The sequence below is a fragment of the Alternaria atra genome (assembly GCF_907166805.1).
Source record: "Alternaria atra isolate CS162 genome assembly, contig: 35, whole genome shotgun sequence".
NCBI lineage: Eukaryota > Fungi > Ascomycota > Dothideomycetes > Pleosporales > Pleosporaceae > Alternaria > Alternaria atra.
In genome coordinates this window covers 1,734,091-1,747,607 of record NW_025091334.1, presented here as the reverse complement: position 1 = coordinate 1,747,607, position 13,517 = coordinate 1,734,091, and the positions used below count along the sequence as shown (strand labels likewise).

General features: G+C 52.7%; 5 protein-coding genes across 5 annotated transcripts; 2 read left to right on the top strand and 3 right to left on the bottom strand.

Moving 5' to 3' along the window:
* Window positions 1-78: 78 nt before the first annotated feature.
* On the bottom strand, window positions 79-2,052 carry ALTATR162_LOCUS11472 (uncharacterized protein; the record flags this gene model as incomplete). The annotated part of the gene is made up of 4 exons (XM_043319114.1): window positions 79-258; window positions 309-828; window positions 882-984; window positions 1,035-2,052. The coding sequence occupies 4 exons, from the start codon at window positions 2,050-2,052 to the stop codon at window positions 79-81; spliced, it is 1,821 nt and encodes a 606-aa protein (XP_043175049.1).
* Window positions 2,053-4,499: 2,447 nt separating this feature from the next.
* ALTATR162_LOCUS11471 (uncharacterized protein) lies at window positions 4,500-8,221 on the top strand (the record flags this gene model as incomplete). Its single annotated transcript, XM_043319113.1, has 4 exons — window positions 4,500-5,017; window positions 5,074-7,499; window positions 7,556-7,636; window positions 7,692-8,221. 4 exons carry the CDS (start codon window positions 4,500-4,502, stop codon window positions 8,219-8,221), a joined length of 3,555 nt encoding a protein of 1,184 aa, XP_043175048.1.
* A 217-nt stretch (window positions 8,222-8,438) lies between these two features.
* Window positions 8,439-8,918, bottom strand: ALTATR162_LOCUS11470 (uncharacterized protein; the record flags this gene model as incomplete). Its single annotated transcript, XM_043319112.1, has 1 exon — window positions 8,439-8,918. One exon carries the CDS (start codon window positions 8,916-8,918, stop codon window positions 8,439-8,441), a length of 480 nt encoding a protein of 159 aa, XP_043175047.1.
* A 1,257-nt stretch (window positions 8,919-10,175) lies between these two features.
* Window positions 10,176-11,255, top strand: ALTATR162_LOCUS11469 (uncharacterized protein; the record flags this gene model as incomplete). Its single annotated transcript, XM_043319111.1, has 1 exon — window positions 10,176-11,255. One exon carries the CDS (start codon window positions 10,176-10,178, stop codon window positions 11,253-11,255), a length of 1,080 nt encoding a protein of 359 aa, XP_043175046.1.
* Window positions 11,256-11,555: 300 nt separating this feature from the next.
* ALTATR162_LOCUS11468 (uncharacterized protein) lies at window positions 11,556-13,175 on the bottom strand (the record flags this gene model as incomplete). The annotated part of the gene is made up of 1 exon (XM_043319110.1): window positions 11,556-13,175. One exon carries the CDS (start codon window positions 13,173-13,175, stop codon window positions 11,556-11,558), a length of 1,620 nt encoding a protein of 539 aa, XP_043175045.1.
* Window positions 13,176-13,517: the final 342 nt, after the last annotated feature.

The following is a 13,517-nucleotide window of genomic DNA, read 5'->3' as shown; positions in this document are numbered from 1 at the left end:
CTCATGGGCTCTCGAGTCCAACCCGCAGGTCCGGCGTCAAATAAAAACTGTACGAAGATCCTCATTCACGTCCCTGGCCTAACGGTACCGGCTGCGACGGCTGTCGAAGGATACTTCGTGCTCGTAGAAGCGGTCGTCGTAAGATGACGCTGGGCGAGAGTCGTGAATTGATTTGCGCTCGATCTCGATTTCCCGAATGCGGCTCTTGCGCTTGCGACGGATTTCGTCGGAAATCTCTACGAGGTGCAAGACGTCCTCCTAGAAGAGGGTCAGTAAGATGCATATTGCGCAGATCGACATAAACTTACGTATCGCAGGTATTCCATGACGTAGAAGAAGTCGTCTGTCTCCTCGCACGAGTAGCCCATAGAGTCAATGGCTTCACGGATCACCAGGTCCTTTGTGATCTCAGTCCACATGTCCTTCTTCTTTTGTTTCACCGATCCCTGGTTGTAAATGTCAGTGGTATGTTCGTCGTCCCCGCTGATGAACTTTGATCTGCGAACGCCATTATAGCGCTGCCAGGTGATCTCTTGGGCAGCACCACCGATACCATCCATGCGCACACGACTGGTGCCGGGTGGCACGTCGATGATGGACCAGTCTTTGGTTACTCCATTCCAAGCTTCACCGGGATATGCGCGCTCAAGTGCTTTGCGATTGTAGAAATCGGCTTCCAAATCAAAGTCCGAATCGAGCATAGGGGCTGTGTTCACACGCCTTGGGGGACTAAACGACCGCTCGCGGTGACGTACCTGGTCGCGGTTGAAATTGATATCAATATCGAGCTCCTCGAAGTTGCTCCTTCCACGTCCACGGCTGTGGCTCCTGGAGGATGGTTAGGATGTGTTATTTATATGGCATCTGTAGTGGATACTCACTCTCGTCGGTTGATCTCAATCTCGAGGGTTTCGTTTAGTGGTGGGGGAGGAGACGGCGGGGCAGGAGGGGGAGGCGGTGTTGGCGTACGCGCCCTGACGACACCTGTACGACTGTCAGTATTGATACTAGGTTCTGTCAGCGATACCACTCACCATGGTCAATGTGCCTGTGATGTGTGATGATCTCCTGGATAATCGGAGGACGGATCTCTGGCTCAGGGGCTGGCGGCGGTGGTGGAGGAGGCGGGGATGGAGAGGGAGAGGGAGTGGGTGCTCGCTCCTCCTTGCGTCTGATGATGATTTCGTCTCGTATGATCTCTCGGTTGTTCTGAGGGGGAGATTCGGCGCGTGGACGGCGGATAACGAACTCCTCACGCTCCCTAGCGACCAGGTCGCCGCGGTTGCGTGCTGGGGGAGGAAGACTCCTCTCGCGACCTCTAATCGTCAGAGAGCTCCTCTCCCTGCTTGTGTCCCTGCCATCGCGGCTGAATTCTCGGCGGTTCGCCCGAATCTCAAAGTTGCCGTCACGCTCCTGGAAGCGAATGGAGCCTCGTTCAGCGGAGACGTCCCTGCCGTGGCGGCTGACTTCGCTGCGAGAAGCGTGGAAGTCGATGTCGTTTCCACCACGGCCCCGGAAGCGCACGTCTTCGTCATCCACCTGACGCGGGGCAGGTCGGCTGACGGACCTTACTGGGGGACCGTCACCACGGCGGAAGACAATGTCATCGCGCTCAGGCGGGCCTCGAGACTGCTCACGGCGTTTGATTGTGATGTCGGTCTCATCAATGTCGTCTCCTCGACCGCGGCGTGTAGGGGCCTCGCTATGACGGATGCTGATGTCGTCCCGCTCCATGCCCCGCATAGCAGACGGCGGAGGTGGGGGACGGCTTCGAGTTGAGCGCACATCGTCGTCGAAGCCGCCACGGCTGCTGCGGGGTCCTGCTCTGGAGAAGTTGTCTTCATCGCGGCCTCTCAGCACCATGGGCCCGGCAGTCGGGCGGTTGTAGTCTTCGCGGAAGAAGTCGGGGGCGCTGCGCCGCGGGTCAGGGCCTGAGCCGCGTCGCAACTCGAGGTCAAGCTCCTCATAGTTGCGCTCGCTGCGGTTTCCACCGCGGTAGAAATCGCGCTCACGCTCCTCATAAAGCTCAGCGGTTGGGTAGCGTCGCGACATTTGTGCGGTTAAGCGACAAGTGAGCGACAGCGGGGGGATGGTGGTGGGGTGACGTGCCGCTCTCAAGAGACAGCGGATAGAGTGGAAGAAGGAGCACGGGCAAGTACACGAAGAGGAAAGAAGGAGGGTTATCAAGGTCGAGAGAAGAATGGACTTGTGCCGTGGCCTGACGTTATCGAGAAGGCTGGCCCAGTTGACTCCCCGGCGAGAGTAGTGGGGTTGGTAGCAGGACCAAGGTCGGGCGCTGTCTCGCTCTTTTGCAATGACGTAACCTTCACGCTGCACTAAACCACCCACCCTGATCACCAGGATCCTTCCTGCCCAATGGCCGCCAAAGCCGCTGCACCTCTGGCCCAGTTCGCAGAAGCAATCGCCTGCAGGCCTACTGCCGGTGAGTTTGACGCGGTCGATTTGGTTGCAAAGTGAACATGGCTACAAAGGCCGGTGGACATGTGTCGTTCTGTCATGTGTCACTGGGCACGTTCAGAACCATCCCCACGAGGCATGCTGGGGCTGCTTGTGTCAGTCTTACTACAGTACAGCCCCAGATGCAGACGCGCCGATTAACCCTGGATCTTCTCAACCCCAGGCTGAAACCTACCCAAATTCAAGGTCGGAATCAGGTACAGTTCAGGCGCCACATGGAGTCGCTACCTGACCGAACGACAGCTGCGGGAACACTATTACCATGGAACTTATACCCAGCTGGGGCAGCCTGATCGGCAGGCTCGAGACTCTGTAGTTGGTGAATCTCGTCAGATCTTCGTGCCCAAACAGCGTGCGACGGCGCGAGACGACCCGCTTGTACCACATTGCAAATCCTCTTATCTCGCCCTGAACTTCATCTCGTGGATATCCCTTCAACATGTACATATCTCACACGCAGTATCAGAATCTTTGGCTTGTGACTTGATTCCCGTGCTCGCTGCCCCCCCCGGTGCGCTCCATCTCTTGCCCAGCACCCCATGCAAGATGACGTTGTTCGGGCATACTCCCTTGGACCGCAATTTCCCCAGCAAGCGATGGGATTCGAAGACATTCTGGTAGTAACCAATAAGCAAAAATTCTTCTGCAAGACATACGACGCAATAATCAGAGCCCTGTCACGAGAGATGACGAGAGGAGGAGCCCTTGGAGGCGGACAGGCAGCGGCATGTGAGTATGCTCTATGATATTGCGACAAGTCCATCAGAATATTGTAAGACTTTCGCATGTCATTGTCGCATTTTACTGTTTGTTCTATGATGTCTGAGAATTGTAAACATGTAGTTCTTGAAGCCCTGCGTAGGCTGCACTAATCATCCCCACGCCTGGTCGTGGCTGCCGCGCGACGGCTACGCTAAGAAGGCGAACTTCCACCTGCCAACTCCTCAACCTCGAAATTCTGTCCAGCACTTCCTACTACCGCCGCTTCATGCTTTATGCACTTTTCCGTTAGTTCTCACCTGATGTTCGTTCTCAATACGCGACATTTCCTCTCTTGTCCTTCCACGTGGGTGCCGCAGTAGTCTCATAGATCTACCTTCTCACTCACTCTACTACGGCTATCGTATATCAAATTCAGGTTCATGTGCTTACTCATAGGAATATCAAACTTCTGAGTAAAAACTATCGGTTTAATCGTGTTTTTTTGTAAGCAAAGACCACTATGGCATGCAAACGGCAACTGGTTAATGGTTTGCTAGCATACCGAGTTCATGAGTAAGATGAAAGGGGCATGCCATGATCACCTCGTCATGTCTTGTTGAGAGCTCGGAGTTCTGTTGTTTCGCCTCCAACATAATTCCGTTTGTATTCATATTCTTCTTTGATGTACTCTAATTTCTCTCCATCTGACTGTACAACTTTAGCCCTCCGCTCGTTGATGGTATCATGTCTGCATCGATGATCGATTGTTCTTATTACTGCATCCCGCGATCATGCTTGTATCGAGTTTCCTGTATCTTCGAACCTTTCTTGATTGGCTGAGTGGACCGTTTGCGGTGGCTAGACCGTTCTTTCCTCACATGTTCACCGGTAACTGCGTGTTTACACCTTACCATGCGAGCTTCACTTCGAGAACCACAACAACAATTCTTTCTGTAACCAGTCATCTCATATCACTACCTAATTCAGCACATACTACTTCCATTCGTTCAGGTACAATCTGGAGACAAACATGGCGCGAGGCGCTCGCAACAGGTCAAACCGGGCCAACCAGTGGGCACGCGGCAGCGCGGCTTCTCGCAGAGGCCAACAAGCACCACCGTCCAACAATGCTTATGCAAGCCTAGAAAGACTGGATAATAAAGGCAAGTCTTGTCTAATGTCTCGCATTTAGCACGGCGTGTTCCACTGCAGCAACAAAAGCTCTACATCTCTTGTCTATTGGCTCTGAAGAGTTGTCATCTTTGCTCGTATCAGTAGACATCATTATGAACATTACTAAGACCAGAATAGATGCCCAAATGAATGCCAATTTCACGGAGCGGTTCCATGGCATGACTCCCAACACCTTCAAAAACACCTCTGTTCCAGACGATGACATTCCCATGCCCGAACCGTTTCGAGCCAACAACGATATCCGTGAATACTTTCGATTAGCTCAGAAACCTGTCGTTGGTGGGGCATGGCTGGATAAGCCAGAGATACCAAGCCCGTCGGAAATCCTGCGCGCAAAACCCGACCTCAAGAAAGGCAACGAGGCGCTTATTGAGGTTGAAGAGAGTATTCATCCACACAGGCCCGAAGGCGCATACAATGGCAACGAAGATTATCTGCAAACCAAGTACGAGCTTCTACGCGAGGACGCTGTCCGACCGCTCCGCGAAGCTATTGACGAGGTTCGTGCCGACCCGTTCAAGGATGAAGCGGAGTATAGCAACCAAAGCATCGGCATCTACGATCCAGTGTACATCACGTCACTCGTATTTTCACCACGAGGTCTAGCGACCCGTGTCGCCTTCTCGCTCGGTCGGGTAAAGAAGTATATCAAGTAAACTACAATGCGAGCGCATTTTTAACTTCCGCTAACGAATGTAGATGGGAGCAGTCAAAGAGGTTGATCACTGGCACCCTTGTTGCCTTATCACCCACCAATGATGCCTTTCAGACACAATGTGTGCTCGCTATAATTGCCGCTCGCCCTATCTCCGCATTAGAACAGAACCCGCCTGAGATTGATCTCTTCTTCGCGTGTCCCAAAGACCAGGAGATAGATCCCATGCGCAAGTGGATCATGGTGGAGTGTCGAAACAGCTTTTTCGAAGCAAGCAAACATACACTGCTTGCACTTCAACACTTGATGAGGGAGCCATTTCCGATGTCCAAGTACCTGGTCCATGTCCAGAAAGAGGTCGATCCTCCAGCCTACATCAAACACAACCCCTACATCAACCTAAGCTCCCTCGTGAGTATGGAAGAAAGTGCAGACTACGAGAATGTGAATGTGCTGGAAGATTGGCCTACAATGTCCTCGCATTCGCTCGACAACTCTCAGAGCAAGGCATTGAAGCGCATGCTGACAAGCGAATTGGCCATCATACAAGGCCCTCCAGGAACGGGAAAGACGTTCGTATCTGTTGTTGCACTCCAGATTGCCTGCGACAACTTGCGCAAAGAAGATGCGCCTATCATTGTTACAGCTCAGACCAACCATGCACTGGACCAGTTGCTCCGACATACGTCACAATTTGAGCCCAACTACATTCGCTTGGGAGGCAGAAGTAAGGACAAGGAGATCAAGAGACGAACACTGTTCGAAGTTCGCTCGGATCTACCACAACAAAAGCAGCCTGGCAGTCACAAAGTGCAAGCTACCATCGCGATGAAGAAGTTGACGACTCAGTGTCAGATGTTGCTAGCGCCCTTGGAAGTCAACAAAGGGCCGCTTGATCATAAAGTCTTACGTAGTCTTGGACTGATCACCCAAAGCCAAGCCGAGTCACTAGAGATGGAATCGCAGTGCACCATGGGAAGCTCACCTTCCGATAGCCCAGGCATCCTGATGGAGCAGTGGCTTGGTAGATGTCTTGCTCCATGTGATCGGCCAATCGGACCAGAACAGTTTGACTGGGGATTCGAAGAAGATGACTTCGAGATCGAACAACTCAAGGAGCTCGAGGCAGAAGCAGTGGCTCAAGACGACGACGATATAGAAGCTCTACGTGGACCAGTAACTCAATTGAGCGACAACTGGAAAGGCACAGGAATGTCGCTGAGCAATGCTGATATCCAAGATACATTACGAAAAACGGATGATTTGACGACGATTCGTGTTGTCGATCGCGGTGCAATCTATAACTACTTCAAGCGCGAAGCCAAGAATTTGATTGTTATCGAGATTCGCAGGATCGCAAAACTATATCAAGAGGCAGTCGTGCAGCGCAAGGTGGGCATGTGGGAAGAAGACGTACGTGTTCTCAGCAAAGCACGTATTATCGGCTGCACCACAACTGGTCTTGCGAAGTATCGCGCTCTACTTTGCGCCCTCCGGCCACGAATCTGTGTTGTGGAGGAGGCAGCGGAAACACTCGAGGCCCCCGTCACAGCAGCTTGTTTCCCGAGTCTCGAGCACCTCATCTTGGTCGGTGATCACCAGCAGCTGCGCCCTCACACCCAAGTGCGTGCGTTTGAAGACGAACCCTACTTCCTGAACTTGTCACTCTTCGAACGTCTAGTCTGGAACGATGTCGCGTTTGATACGCTTACCCGGCAACGTCGTATGATACCTGAGATACGACGGCTCCTGTGTCCCATTTACCAGGACACACTCAAGGACCACAAGAGCGTAAAGGATCTCGACAACCGTCCGCCAGTTGAAGGCATGGGCGGAAACAACAGCTTCTTTTACTGTCATGAGTGGCAAGAGTCCCGCGATATCAACATGTCGGCATTCAATCCGATGGAAGCACAGATGCTAGTGCAGTTCTTGGACTACTTAGTCCTCAACGGTATTGATGCTACTAAAATTACAGTATTGACCTTCTACAACGGTCAGCGCAAAGAGATCATTCGGAGACTCAGGGTGCATCCGAATTTGCGTGGAGTATTGCCCGACATTCAGGTCGTGACGGTGGACAGTTACCAAGGCGAAGAGAACGATATCGTCCTGCTCTCTTTGGTACGATCGAACCACAAGCATTCTATTGGCTTCCTGAGCTCCGAGAACCGCGCCTGTGTTGCCCTTTCCCGAGCTAAACGAGGCTCCTACATTTTCGGAAACGCAGAGCTTCTCGCGTGCGAGAGCGGTACTTGGGCTTCGGTCGTTGAAATTATGTGGAGGAACAAGAAGGTCAAGGTGACGACAGGTCAGGAGCGGCGAGTAGGTTATCATCTCCCGCTTGAATGCTTCAATCATGGACGGAAGATATGGTGCGAAGTTCCCGAGGACTTCGAACTCATTAAAGGTGGTTGCGACATCAAGTGCGAAGGATCGTTGCCATGTGGCCATCGCTGCCCATACCCATGTAAGTGTACCGATGTACGAACTATATAGGAGACACATACTAATTCGGTATACTAGGTCACCCCTTCGAGCACGACAGGATCAATTGCACGCAGAAATGCTCCAGGCGCCTCGAGGCTTGTGGTCATCCTTGCGTTGGTACGTACTGCCTTGATGCATATACAAGCAAGACCCCCTCACTGACAGTCTACAGCGGAGTGTTGTGATCCGTGCAAGTGCCACATGTGCGAGCGTCGCAGTGGTGGCATCAAATCGACTCTGAAACCAGCAAACGGGGCGACATCGTTTCGTGGAGCCTGGCCAAACACGCGGAACTTGATGCTCGAAGACACGTTGCCCGGCCCTGGATCCTCCAGACGTGGGATCCATACGTATACGCCCACTTTACGCATGATGCCCCCCGGTCTATTAGATTGCACTACGGTGCAGTGGAATGTATATGCTAATGGCGGCGGTGTACAGGAAGATGATGCGCGAGCTATTGCAAAGTTGCAAGAGGAGGACGCGCAATATTACGCACGTCGAGCATCTACACCTAGGACTAGCATTTCCAATACAGGCGGCAAGCTGATCGAGATGTCGCCGGAGAAAGTGGCGACTGTTTCCAAGAACACACACTTGCTCCTCGATCTTGATGTCGAGCCACTGGTTCCAGATAGTCATCACCAAATTACGCGGTCGTATCCAACCGCTGCAAGCCCCTACGTCAACCTTCTCGATTGAATGTCTTCAAACAAATATTGGGTTTCGGCGAAGTCGAGTCGTTCGGGTTCATGGCATACAGGTGTGTAGCTACCTGCAAAGTTTTCAAGGTCAAACTAGGAGAACGTGCATCGATACGGGGCGTTGGTAGAAGGTATGCATAGCAACTCAAGCGCAAACGCCTCATATCCGGGGTATATAGCTGAATCCTCAAATCGTTCCAACATCTTTCTTATACTCAATCTTTCCTGTCCCCGTCCATCTTGACCTCAAACACCTCACCTGCCAAATTCGCGACATCGCCACCGAGCCCAGCGAGTCCAGCCTTGATACTCTCTATCGTCTGTGGCGTCAAACTACCTTTCCGCGAGTAGAAATCCACACCCGCAGGCGTAAATAGTGTCTTCGCAAAGTAGGTTACGACCCAGCTATTGCCTGTCCCTTCCTCATCGCCATAACCCAGTATCTCCCACTTGCTCGTCGCAATCACCAACCATCCCTTGCCACGCCAGTTGTAGCCCAGGCTTGCCACTTCTCCGCCATCTGCGTCTGTCGCTGGGGCTGTGTTTGGTACATCAAAGGGTTTATCAACACCATGCACTGTTTTGATCTTGTCAGCGCCCAGAGATTGATACGTGACTACGTCGTCAATCTGCGCGGGCTGCGTGGAGGGAACCGCCGTGTATGTGATGCGCACGTTGCGCGACTTCTTCCACATGGGGAGCGTCGAGTGGGTTACGTTCCAGGAACCTGATAGCCATGACAGGGTGGGTGGTGCGAGCGAGGGGGAGGGTTCGGTGGACGGTAGGGAGGATGGAGCGCGGAGGGTTACCATGGTGAGGTGGCTTCGTTTGGTGGGGTGAGTGCGGTTGGTGATTGGCGGTGTATGTGTGGAGTTGTACGCGTGGAATCTGGAGAGATTTTTGTGGGTATTAGAGGATGATGATGATGACGGATGTATATATGAGGTTGGACGGCCAACGGATTTTCGATGTGGCTGGGGAAGCGGTCTGACGTTTTTCGGGCAAGTCGCGATCCTGTTGTGATGCTCAGTCCTCTAGCGATAGGAGCTTCGAAGCTGCTATATGCTTCCTATTTGCTTTTGATCAACTGTAGATCCCATATTCCCCTAACACATCATCATCATCATCGCGTCTCTCATCAGCACTCGATAACGCGACAGGGCTGACAGATCGACGCTATCGGGAGCCAATGCAGCCGAGGGGCACATGCCAAGCCACCAGCTGCATGCCGCCACGCCAACAATAGATCATCCTACCTACTTCCGTACTCCGCCTCAGCAACCCAGGGTCCATCGAAAATCGAATAACCTGACATCACCATCCCGCCTGCCTGCCTCTGGACGCGTAACGCCCTGCCAATGCCATCAAAATTCCCGTGTCTGGCCCACAAGCAACGGCCTTCCCAGAAGCCGACCTCGCCAGTTAATGCATCGCAACCCATGTTTCGGCTGCGTCGCGGCGGCTCTCGGTTGGCCGGGGGCTGACGAGGCCTGAAACTCTTGCACCAGTTTGTCCGCGTCGCTTCGTGGGCTGTGCAGTGAGTACGAGAACACCGTTTGTAAAATGCTGGCAAGTCTCCACTCTTTGTGGCAGTTTGATGGTTGGTAGCGCGCCACTTTTTTCCTGCGCCTAGCTATCAGCTGTTTTCATGATTACCGTATACAGGCTTGGGTGGCTAGGCTGAGACGACTGCTGCGTAATAGTATAATAGCACTGTGATCCCCGGCCTTGATAGTTCTGGAGTAACTATTTTTGCTTTTTCCAACGGTTTTACAACATTCAACGACGGTGTTCCTTTGACATTGTTTGGGAATATTGCATAGACTGTTTGATTCTTCTCCGGCATACGACTTACGACTTCCGTTTGACGACGAAAACGACGACCACGGGAAACGGCTACTAAGCTGACTGCACGAGAAGAAATATCCTACACATCCAACTCACACATCAACATGTTTTCAAGAAGCATAATACTCCAAGCTTCGGCTCTTTTGCCCTTGCTATACACACCCACCTCCGCACAAAATGCTTGCAATAACTCACCCGATCTTTGCACCCGCCCATACAACAACATCACACACTTGGGCGCACACAATTCTCCATTCCTCCGGAATAAAGAGACATCGTTCTCTACCTCTGGAAACCACTACTACAATACTACAACGCAACTCGATGCCGGCGTGCGCCTCCTCTCCGGACAAGTCCACAAAGCTAACGGCACTGGCAACGCAGCATGGCATCTTTGCCATAGCAGCTGCGACCTCCTTGACGCTGGAACCCTAGAGAGCTGGCTCAGCGAAATAAAAACCTGGATGGACGCCAACACAAACGACGTCGTAACCCTCCTCCTCGTAAACTCGGACAACGCCTCTCCTGCGGACCTCGGCCCCGTCTTCTCATCCTCAGGTCTTGACACCCTCGCCTACAGTCCCCCAGATTTGACCACCACACCGCAAACATGGCCTACGCTCGACACTCTAATCGGCAACAACACCCGCTTGATGTCTTTCGTCGCCAGTCTCTCGAACCCGTCACCCGAGTACCCATATCTCATGGACCAATTCGTCTACATGTTCGAAAACGACTTCGAAAACGTCTCTCCCTCGAACTACTCGTGCAACCCCGCCCGCCCGCAAGCCGTCGCTGGAAACCCGTCTACAGCGCTAGAGTCCGGTCGCATGTTTGTGCAAAACCACTTCTTGTACGAGACGCAACTCTTCGGTATCCAATCTCCCAACGAGACCTACGCCAACGTCACAAACGCGGAAACCGGCTTTGGTAGCCTAGGCGAGTCGATACAGGAGTGCGAGGCTGTGTACGGCAAGCCTGCCAGTTTTGTCATGGTGGATTTCTTCAATGTCGGACCCGCGATTGCGAGCGTGGATCGCGCAAACGGCGTCAGTGGTGCGCAGGGGAGGAAGAGTCTCAGCACAGAGGCACTGGTGCAGAGTACGGGTGCAGGTGTCAAGGAGAGAGGAAGCCTACTGGCTGTGGTTCTGGCAGTTGGTGTCGCCGTTTTGTTTGGAGCGTGATAAGTGAGAAAGAAATCAGCACTGGAATTTGGCGGCATCTTGGGTTATCTGCATGGCGATGGCGTTTTGGTCTTAGAACTCCCGGATTTTGGATGTTCGGTTTGGGATACACTGGGTGGAATGCATTTTTTATCGTTCTGGGAAAGAACGATCGACGCGGCACTTTTTTTTTACGCTTTGCTACGTCTGGATATGTAGCCTAAGTAGAGATGGATATGATGTTACGATGAAATACGATCCCATCAATCAAGCAACCCGACTACTCTCCACTATATTCATTGTTTCATCATGTATATTCAACTACTCCTGGAAAGGTGTAAACTTGTCCAACACACTTTCGGCTTCCTTCAGATCCCCCATCAATACCTGTTTGTGCGCCTCACTCCTAACTTTGATTTCGCACTCAAACTTCTGAGGGCGGATGTTGAAGCCCTCAGTGTAGGCAAACGTATCATACTTCACGCCTTCCTTGGGCCGGATATCGAACGCCCACAGAATCTTCGCCAGCGCAATGTACAAACTGTTCTCCGCGAGATTGGCACCGGGACAAATGCGCCGTCCCCAGCCAAATGACGAGTGTCCTGCTTTCGCTGGATGAGGCTTACCGGTAAGTGGTGTTGGTGCTTTGAAGCGTTCAGCGAGCGCTTCGTCGAGGAAACGTGTAGGATTGAAGTGGTGTGGGTTGGGGTAGTAATCCTCATTAAGGTTGATAGCCCATGAGTTTCCTAGGACGGTAGTGCCAGAAGGGATGTAGTAGCCTTCGTAACGATCGTCCTCTGTAGATGCATGAGGGGTACCTCCGAGGACTGCGACTGGACGCCAGCGAAGGACTTCCTTGACGAGAGCGCGGATATATGGAAGATTCGCCTCGTCTTCGAACGTAGGGCTGCGGTCGGCGCCGACGATAGTGTCTAGTTCATGGTGGGCAGCGTGTAGGGTCTCGGGATGCGTAACTAACGCCAGGAAGGCGGTGCAGAGGGTCGAGGCGGTAGTGTCAGATCCGGCGCCGAAGAGAGATGCTGGGATATAGGAGAAGTCACGATCTGACAGTGGGATATGCTCTTTTTCCCGCAATTCGAGAAGAAGCTTGCAGAGCGAATCGGGGATATCATCACCTTGGCTCTTTGCTCTCGCAAGATCTGAGCGTACGACATCAACCAAGGCCATGTTCACGGCTGCTTCTTCCCGACCACGCGCTTTGATGACCGCCTTCCAGGGCGCCAGGGCATCTGGAACATGCTTCAGGACAGGAAAGGACTCGACGAGGTACTTCCCGGGTACGTTCAGCGACGCGGCGACATGCATAAACTTGAAGCGCTGGTGGATGACGTTGGCGTTGAGCGAGTCGATGCGATGTCCGTATGCAACACAAAAGACGATGCTGGAAGTAAAGCGTTCGAGGAGTTTCTCCCAGTTGGCCGGGCTATCGAGGAGCTGCTGGCAAAGCCGCGATGCCTCAGCCGTCTGAACAGGTTTGTACAGCCTCAGCGCCTTGGGTGTCAAGGCCTGATGTAGCAACTTCCTTCTCACGCTCCATTCTTTGCCATATGGTTGTACCAGTATACTAGCATTATCCCACAGTATCTCGCCCATAGCCACCATACGCGGACGCGACGAGTACTTTGTGCTCCGCTTCTCCATGAGCTCGACAGCGATATTGGGGTCGGATATGACAATCGTAGGCTTGCGACCAATCCATATCGTAAAGATGGAACCGTATGTCTTGGACCATTCTTGAAACTGGATCCAGGGCTTCGACTTTGGGAGCTGGAGTTTGTTGCCGAGGAACGGAAGAGGTATGGGACCTGGAGGCATTCGGAGCCATACCCAGACATCATGGAGAAGCGTCGCGAGGGGTATAGCAAGGACGAGAGAAAGCCATACGTAGGGTGGCAGGTGAAGAAGAGAATCTAACGCCATGTCAACAAAGGCGCGCAAGATGATGGACGCTGACACTATAGAGAGCGGACGAGAACCCAGAGAGCAATATGTACTTACAACATCGGATTTAGGCGATCCTATAGATTCCAACGTGACGCTCGGCAGTTGCTCTTGCTCGCTACTGTTGCTCCGCGATGCATGGCGGGAAGAGGATGCGGGGTGCTATTCGTTCGTTCCTTCGTTTATCATGCTAAAGGGGCGCCACCACCACCTCGCGGTTGGCTAGTTTCTCTATTCTACATTGTCTCAGGAATGGAAATAAGGCTGACTCGGAAATATCTCGAGGCTGAATTTGCTTAAAGTCATGGTTTCTGGTGGCTG